The 9,499-nt window shown below is 38.0% G+C and overlaps 1 protein-coding gene across 1 annotated transcript; it reads right to left on the reverse strand.

The window, feature by feature from the left end:
• Positions 1-910: 910 nt before the first annotated feature.
• On the reverse strand, positions 911-6,830 carry LOC141428134 (uncharacterized). The gene is made up of 5 exons (XM_074087904.1): positions 6,684-6,830; positions 6,238-6,373; positions 5,184-5,269; positions 2,108-2,264; positions 911-1,526 (listed from the first exon to the last, which is right to left on the reverse strand). The coding sequence occupies exons 1-5, from the start codon at positions 6,756-6,758 to the stop codon at positions 1,258-1,260; spliced, it is 723 nt and encodes a 240-aa protein (XP_073944005.1). The 5' UTR covers positions 6,759-6,830; the 3' UTR covers positions 911-1,257.
• Between the last annotated feature and the right edge of the window lie 2,669 nt (positions 6,831-9,499).

Raw genomic sequence — 9,499 nt, forward strand, 5'->3', positions numbered from 1 at the left:
CGTCGGACACGCCCGAAATAGGGTTCCGTAGCCATTACCAACCCCCTAATGATTTTAAAAGACCTATCCAACGATACCCCACACTACAAGGTTGGATGAGAAAAAAATCACTCCCACTTTACGTCTATGGGAGGTACTGTAAAAAAAAAATTTTTAATTTTTTATTATACCATTTTGTCGGCATAGTTTACATCACCTTTAAAATTAAACTGAAACAATTCAAAATATTCACGTTTCCAAAATAAACTTTAAATAAAACACAATAGGTATGGTTGAATTTTAAAATGAGAAAATTTCGAATTATTTCAGTTTAATTTTAAAGGTGCGTATATCTTTGTGCAAAACTACAGCTTTCTAGCATTGATAGTCCCTGAGAAAAACCACGGACGAACAGACAGACAGACAGACATGGCGAAACTATATGGGTTCCGTTTTTGCCAGTTTGGCTACGGAACCCTAAAAATCATTCATCGAGTAGTAGAAAGATTTTCTATTAGTATTCTTTAATTTATTTTTAAAAACTTGATCCACAAGCTGCTGCTTAGTTAAATACCTACAATGTGTTTTTCTTGATTTCCGTTAACTTCGGCAAAGGGCTCAGTTAATTGATGGAAACTACCTGGCAAAATAAAATAAAAAAATCTTTATTTTTATATAATAAAACTTCACAGTCGTTAATGAAGGTCAAATTAAATGCTTACGACCTGTTTTTTAGTTCTATCGTTTGAAACGGTTTTTTTTTCCAGGGTATCGTAGTAATAGACCTCGATCGATCAGAAGCAGTCCCAAGCATCACGGCGGGCGGGATCGGCTTCCCCTACGTCAACATCAAACTAAAAAGCGCGCGTGGCACAGGCCTTAATTATCAACTTGAAGTTTATAACTGAAATGTTCAAATACTTACGCAATGTATAGTCGACCAAGTAAGTGCTTTATTTTATGTGATAGTTTTGACATCAGAAAAAAAACAATGGCTGATTGCCATAACACAATCTATGCTTATAGAACTAGGTCAGTTTGTTTTAATTTTCCAGTGATATTTATTTATTTTGACTGCCTTAGGGTGGTAAAGGAATCTCTTGATCGATTCTATAGGTAAACTGAGAATTTCTTTTTATCATCACGTTCAATGCCGTGTTACAGGCATAAATTAATGTGAAAAGCACCCTTGGAGAAATATTCTTTTAGTTCGGATTGAACTTGGTCGACTGCAGTTACTTTGAAACGACATCTCAATTGAGATTTATAAATTAAATATTAATATTGTTGGTGAAAGTTTGAGTAATATATAGGGATCCTTGAACCGTCACTCCTCTTCTTCTGGGCTACCGTGAATATTGGCTCCCGGCTTGTCTGCATGTTTCTGGCTAAGGGTATGTCGTCCAAGCCTCGATGGAACGTCTTGGATTTGTTCGCCTCTAGAGCCTGGCGCAGTCTCGCGATGGTTGCTGCCTGCTCGTCGCGCTCCATCTCATTTATCAGTATCGGCAAATTAACAGCGCACACCCACAGGTAGAACAATCCCACTGAAACCAAATTTGTACTGTTACCAGCACTAATATCTGACACAAGAAAGCGTGCATAAATATCTTATTTGGTCCTATTTCTAGGGCTAGAGGACGTGTCAGATATTTTGCTCGCTCCGCTGTGGCAGATATTAATGCGGGTGACTGTACCTAAAGCAAGTATACATTTGTCTATGAAAGTATAATTATTTAACTAAGAGATTTCGTTCATACCAATATGTATATTCCGTCCAAGAAAAATAATAGCATTTTTAGCAACTTTTCGGACCAAATGAATAGTTGAGGAATAATAAGCTCCGAAAGTCGGTAACATGTGCTACCCTTTCGTACTTCTTAGAGCGCAATTTTTTTCTTTACTAAAGTTTTACCCCCCTTATTCATAAACGACAATCAAACCTATTTTAGTTAAAATGCCGCTAAAATTCGTTTGTCCTTATCTGTCACTTCGACATTTGTATTTGTTAGAAAGGGACAAAGCATTTGTTAGTTAACATAGGCTTGTTAAGTTTTTATGAATAAGGCTGTAAGTCCTTACTTTTATCTTGTTAAATATAGGTACATACCTAGTTAAAGGCACTTACACAGCAGAAATCCGCTGGCGACGCTAGCCCCAATCAGAAGGCCAATGTCCATCGTATTCTTCTTTAGGACCAACAGACCGGTCACCACCAACATCGACAGTATTACGAGTCTGACCAGTTCTACCACTAAGTAGGCGATCATAAGGATGTTGTGGCACTGCGCATACAAATGAACACATGAAACACAACACACCACTCATATATGAAATTCTGCTTCTTGAATTTTGGAAGACACACGGAATAAAAAACCGGCGAAGAGCGTGTCGGATACGCCCGAAATAGGGTTCCGTAGCCATTACGAAAAAATTAAGTACTTAATATTTTTCTAAGGATTTCGTATTTTGTACGGAATATTCCAAGTTTAGGTATATTTTATACCTTAGGCTGCTATTTACTCTTAAACTACTAATAATTCCCAAGAAAACATAACCGTTATAGTTTCCCTTGTTATGATATACTTACTACCATCCTGATTTTTTTTTAATTTTCCACCCTCCGGTTTAGATTTAAGAGTGGGGGGTGACGCTCGATTTTAATGAAAATTTGCACTTTAAAGTCGAATATTTCTCAAACAGATCACTGAATCAAAATAACGATACCCCACACAATAGTCGAGAAACCCCTAAAAAAATGTTTTTGTTTATTTTTACCCTTTGAGTATTTAGCTAGATAAATAAGTACTTAAAGTTTTTTACCACTTTGTCGGCGTGACTGATATCATAATATGTACAGTGGTGGTCATGTAATTAAGAACGATTTGAAGTTCCAGATTATTTTTAACTAAATCATGTCATGTGTAGTCGTGGTTCCTTCTTAGAAGTAACTAGTTACGTTATGAAATAGCCTCATGTATAGAGCAAACGGGATTAAGAATAAATAATAAAATTGCTGACAATTTTTTACAAATTTTGTTTTTATTCTCTTTAGTAACAAATTAAAATAGTAATGAAGCTGGACAAATAATTAAGAACGATTTATTGAACTGCTCGAAAGTTTTTTTATTTGAAACTTAGATTAACTAAATCACACTAACGTGAAGTTTGTACACAAAAAAAGCAATTTAATACATTTTAACTAAAATTAATAGTTAGTAGCATGTCCACGGCTTTTTATTACTGCCTAACACCGGCGAGGCACTGAATCTATCAATTTTTGACATTTCGCAAGAGAGATAGAGTTCCATTCTTCTAAGAATACGTCATACAGTTCTCTTAAATTGCCACACTGTCGATTTGAAACCTTTTTCTTGACTTCGCACCAAAGATGCTCTATTGGGTTAAGATCGGGGCTGTTGGCTGGCCAATCTAAGACAGAAACTGATTGCGATGTGAGGAATTCCTTAACGGTACGTGCAGTATGCTTGGGATCATTGTCATGCTGGAATGTCCAAATAACCGGAAGCACGCCTTCAGCATATGGTAACATTGTTTCTTCCAGTATGTTTTTGTATTGAAATTGATCCATGTTTCCTTCTATCAGCCTAACAGGTCCAACACCATGTCCAGAAAACATCCCCAAATTTTCACATTTCCTCCGCCATGCTTTAAAGTCACTTTTGTGTACTTTGGGTCGAATGCTTTATTTGAAGGCCATCTTACATATCGTTTGCCATCAGAACATACCCTATTTATTTTTGTCTCGTCAGAAAAAAGAACGTTTTTCCACTGTCTGACTGTCCAGTTTTCATATCTTCTTGCAAATGCAAGGCGGGCTTGCCTATGACACCGTTTCAACATAGGCACCTTCCTTGTTATCCTTCCGTGCAACTTTTCTTCCACCAAACGCCTTCGAATAATGCGTGCCGAGATTGCTGAAGGGTTGTTTTCGCCAAAATATTTTTTTCTTAACTCATTAGACGGTATTAGACCCTTTAAAAGGATTTTGTTTTGCCAAACGAACGATATTTCGATCATCTCGACGAGATGACTTTCTTTGTCTAGGTACACGCGGAACATTTGAAGTAGTTTGATACGTGGCAAAATGCTTTATGGCGTGGAAAACCATAGTTTTTGAACATTGCAGATGATCGGCTATGTGTTTATACGACCAATTCTTGTCGCGAAGTTTTAGTATTACTTCTCTTGTAGATTTATCACAACTTTTATTTTTCCCCATTGTTTTTATATGAAGCAATCGCCCTTAAGACTTTTACGGCACTAAATGGCGCCAAAATTATTCGAATAATAACCTAAAACCACAAAGCGGCCGTCCGTTCTCTATATAAATTTGAATAAAAAATAAACTATTCAGCGTTCTTAATTATATGACCAGCCAGTAAGTAGTAATACTAGGTTTAGATGTAATGTATAAAGTTTATATATTTATTTTTTAGCCAATTATATGTATAAATAAATTTACCGCTAGTACGGAAAAGTTTTACGATACCGAGAGAAGTACAAAAATATACATGCAGTTAGTAACACTTGTCAGTTTGAAAAAATCTTCTCTATAAAAAATCGTTCTTAATTATATGACCACAACTGTATATGCATGCCAAGTTACAGCTTTCTACTACTAACGGTCTCTGAGCTTAGCCGCGGACAGACAGACAGACGGACCGACATGGCGAAACTATAAGGGTTCCTAGTTGACTACGGAACTCTAAAAAGAAGAGGAAAGTCATGAGCTCCGGTTGGTGCTACCGAAACCAATGCCGCCAGATATGCTCCCACGTTTATACATAGGTACTTTGAAATTATGGCGATTGCTGGTCCTAACTTCTATTCGAAAAAGTAATACAGATGTAAATTAAAAATCACAAACAATGTGCTGACACCTGGCGTGTAATAGTGAAAAGACAATAACTAAAATATTGCTTTGTAATATGCACTTCATATACCTACTTAAGAGCGTTTACATTACATTAAACACGGCTGAATACATAGGTATGAAGACACGATTGTTTTAATATGCAACGTCAATGAAGACGACGATTTTGGAAATGCCCACGAGTTTCGTAAAATCCCGAAATTTCAATTCAACTGAATGGTTAATGCATGCGAAGCCGCCCGGTAAACACTAATTACTAGATCTACGTATTAGGTATTTAAGTATACTATAATTATAAAACACTGACCGTGTAAGCCCCGTAGATAAATGACAAACATGTTATTATGTACAGGCATGTGACGCTAATACAATAAGCTGTGTATCGTTCCAAATCTGAAATGTATAACACATTATTGATAATAGTACATTACTGTAGAGGTCGGGAAGTAGGGGGTTGCCGGCCAAGTAGATATAGACGGCCGAACGTAGCGAGGCCGGATAGGGCTGCGAGGCCGGCAACCCCACGTTCCGGCCGAGGCTTGTATAGTGCTTTTCTCAAACATGACATGAAATAAAATAAAAAAACGAGAAATCAAGCTGGCGGGATGCTAGTCTGGTCGCCCTGTTGTGTGCGTGCGTGTCGCGCTGGCTGCTGGCGCGGCGCCTGCGGGTGCTGGCTGCTCGGCGTAGGCTGTGTCGCAGAGCGCGCGTTGAAACAAAAGACGGTCGCATTGCCGGCCAGCGGCCTGCAAAGTTGTATTAAATTATCCCGGAAAAATGCACAGCTCTCGAGGGAACATGCAAGGTAAATGTTAGTTAAGTTATACCGGGTGTGGCCTGTAACATGAATAAATAATTAAAACATAGATCGTACAACACTAGTTCAGCGACTTTTAATTTATTTTTTTATTTTTTATTGCTCTTTAAAGTTTATTCGAAGAAGCAATGTAAAGCAAAATGTTTGATGTTGTAGCATGACAGGCGACGTTATACCTAGTGCCATCCACGAAGACGCGTGATTTTGTCAAAATTAGACATTAATGACATTGGTATTAGAACTACGGCACGCGTCATCGTGAATGGCTCTACCTATAGTTGGGTTCTAGGATGGCGTACATTGAATTTACGATTAAGTTTGTTAGAGAAAAACCAAAAGTTATGTTTTGATTTTAATTAAGTGGGACCATGATGATCCAATTACCGGTGACTATAGAGCCTCGGCTTTTAATATTATCCCCGGTTCTGGGCCACACACTGTATTTCATTTATCATTATAATCACGATTATACCTTCACTACTACTTTCTTGGTTATCTCACGTGTTAAGTCAGCACTGACGAATGATCGATGGAGAAAACTTACTTGCTGTCAGATTATCCATGTAACCCTTGGTATAAATTAATATCAGGTCATTGGTCCACATTATAATCTCTTCTTTGACTTTCTCCGGGTTTGCGTGGGCCATACCACATGCGACCAACACGATCAAGGCTTTAACCTGATAAGTTACATAATATCTGCGTGTTTAATTTAATTGAATGTACCTAATCATCCCTTGGGCAGTCGGGTAAAAATGTTAAGCATAATCACTTAAAAATCTTTACATAGTATAATCCCACTGATATTATTAAATTCAGTATACACATAGTTTGAGTACTCAGACTACCTATTTCCTTGCATAGGGTAGTTTTTATACCGGAAAATTGCATAGTTCCCGCGGGAAAGCGATAAGATAAACGAATTCTACGCAGACGACATTTTTACAGTTAAATCAGTATCTACCTACATAACGTGCAATAAATACTTACCAATGAAAATAAACCAATTAAAATACCTCCTAAGCGCAGGGAAAACCAAAAACAACAACTGTATACAAATGCCATTTTATTTTAACCGCCACTGCCACATTTTGAAAGTCCAAGCTATGAACTACAAGTATTACACCGCCGATAGCTATAAACTAACTATAGTAGGTAAATATTGCGATGAATTGGTAAAGATAGACTACAATTAAATAATTATGTTATACTTATGTACCTATACAAAATCATGACTAAAATTGGACAAGCTGAAGCTATCGCACGCCATGTGGGTTCCGCTTCAGAACAACCTATAAAATTCAGATTGTCATGCGAGTAATCTTCCCTACAAACAGCGACAAAAGCAGTCGCAGCCGCCTGTGCTGGTTCAGCTAAGCTTAGTCCAGTCTTTCCCAAAGTGGGCGATAACGCCCCCTTGTGGGCGCTGGAAGCCTAGAGGGGGGCGGTAAGAAGCCCAAAAAGAATCTTCACCTTTGTGCCTTCATTAGGCGAGACTATACCTATGTTATTAAGGTTTTTAAGGTGAAAAAATGGGGGCGCTACAAAATAAGTGATTTTGTAGCCTTATTGCGTCGGAATAAGTCTGTGGTACTTATTTTTGAAACTTTGAATAAAGGAGAACAATCTTATATGAGGTAAAGTTGAAAAAGTATCCAGCTTTAAGCAGTTAATAATAGTTTGTACCCTTAGTGTAAGTTTTCGGTTACACAATACGTTAAATTCTCAATTTGTATGGAAACACGAACATCGCAAACGTTCCGCTAGAGGCGCTGTTCGTGTTTCCATAACGCGATCGAGACGTATTTTGTAACCGAAAACTTACACTAAGGGTATACTGAATCCCTCCGCATTGGCGATAGAGTTAGCAAGAGTGTTTGAAATAATGTGAGAACGTCGACAATAATTTTCTATTTTTGGTATAAGTTAATCATTATTTAGTGATTGTATAGTATTATCGTTATAAAGTAAGAGTAAGTAGTAGGTGCCTAAAGTAAAGCTTCCTTTGAAATTTACCCATTTGCTACTGCAGCGCTGCCTATTTAACACCTTTCGACCGACGCTTCTGCCTGATACATGGAGGTCGTCCTCCTTTGGGTTGACAATTCACACGTTTAAAACGACTTAAGTAACTAACCCTTGAATCTCTTCATGTCTGCATTGCAACAAATATTACCCAACTGACAAACTGACTGAATTTCCCAAGAACTTCCTGTCGTGGTTTTCAACAGGGGTATAAAAAGGTTTATGCAGGGTCGGCAACGCGCGAATGATACTTCGGGTGCTGCAAGCGTTCCTAGGCGGCGATAATTGCTTAACATCAGACGGGCCGCATGCCTGTTTGCCACCGACGAGGAATAATTTAAAAAAAAACTTCAGCAGCCAAAAGCGCCCGAGGTCTCATTCTTGCAAGATCCTCGCGCACTTGGGGAACGAACAGACGACGGGAATATTTATTTGAATTTTACTTAAGTAACTACATTTCTCGTCATCGATGAGGTAAGTACAAATATGTATCTACCGAACCCATAAAAACAGTTGCGTGACTTGTCACATTATGAAATCAGGGACAATTGGTTGTGATATAATTGGAGTTCGACTAATGGAGCTTTTAGGGTTTCGTGCCAAGCCTTTGGTTAAACAAACGGAGATACTGTCGCCGCTACGCTTTCGTATGTGGGTTATTCCCACCTGCATGGCTACTACGAAATTCGAAAATCGAAGTTCGTATCGTAGTACCTACCGTCCCTCTCACTCTCGTATGAAATAATATTAGCGTCAGCGGGACGGTACGATACGAACGTCGAATTTCTTAGTAGCCCTACTGTACCTATATTTATCTCTATTATCATTCCGAATTCAAAATTTGTATGTTTAAGTTTTACAGAGATAGAGCGAAAAAGAGTAGTCCTCATTAAAAACGTATTATTGTCGTTCTATCGCCATTAGTTACATTTCAACACACAAACCTCTAACTCTGAATGATAATAGACATACCTATAACAAATAAAAAAAAGCGATCAAGCGAGACTCGTCCTAAGAAAAAAATTCCAAAATAGTCTCCATAATTCGAAAATCGAAGTTCGTATCGTACCGTCCCTCTCACTCTCGTATTAAAAAGTATAAGGAATTTCGTAGTAACCCTGCAGGTAATCAGTTTGTTTTATTTTTATTTTGTGGTATGCACGGAACCCTCGATGCGTGAACTCGACTTGCTATTGCCGGTTTTTTTTTAAATAGTCCTAACAAAATTTAGTACTTACCTTACGGCTTGACTTTATTAGTCAGTACCTGAGCGACCGAGCTTCGCTCGGGTTAAAACTCGATAACAAGCGTTTTCCCAGATATAAGACCAACCTAAATCGATTTTTCATCCCCTAAAACCCCCTACATACCAAATTTCGTCGAAATCGTTGAAGCCGTTTCCGAGATCCCCGAAATACCCATTCTTAATATTATAGATGCGAAAGTGTGTGTGTTTGTATGTTTTTCCGTCTTTCGCGTCGAAACGGAGCGACAGATTGACGTGATTTTTGGCATAGAGATATATAGTTTATGGGCCAGAGGCTACTTTTATCCCGGAAAATGCACAGTTTCCGAGGGAACAACGCGCGATAACCGAGTTCCACGCGGATGAAGCCGCGGGTAAAAGCTAGTATTTTTATAGATTATGTAGAGTATTCGTAAGTAAGTAGATTATACACTTGTGTGTATAGATTCTTTTAGTTATGATACATAATAATTAGATTGCAACGTTATCATAATATAAAATCAAGCTTCAGTTCAGTTTCTTAACCGTACCCAGT

This window comes from Choristoneura fumiferana, chromosome 5 (genome assembly GCF_025370935.1).
Source record: "Choristoneura fumiferana chromosome 5, NRCan_CFum_1, whole genome shotgun sequence".
NCBI classification, from domain to species: Eukaryota; Metazoa; Arthropoda; class Insecta; order Lepidoptera; family Tortricidae; genus Choristoneura; species Choristoneura fumiferana.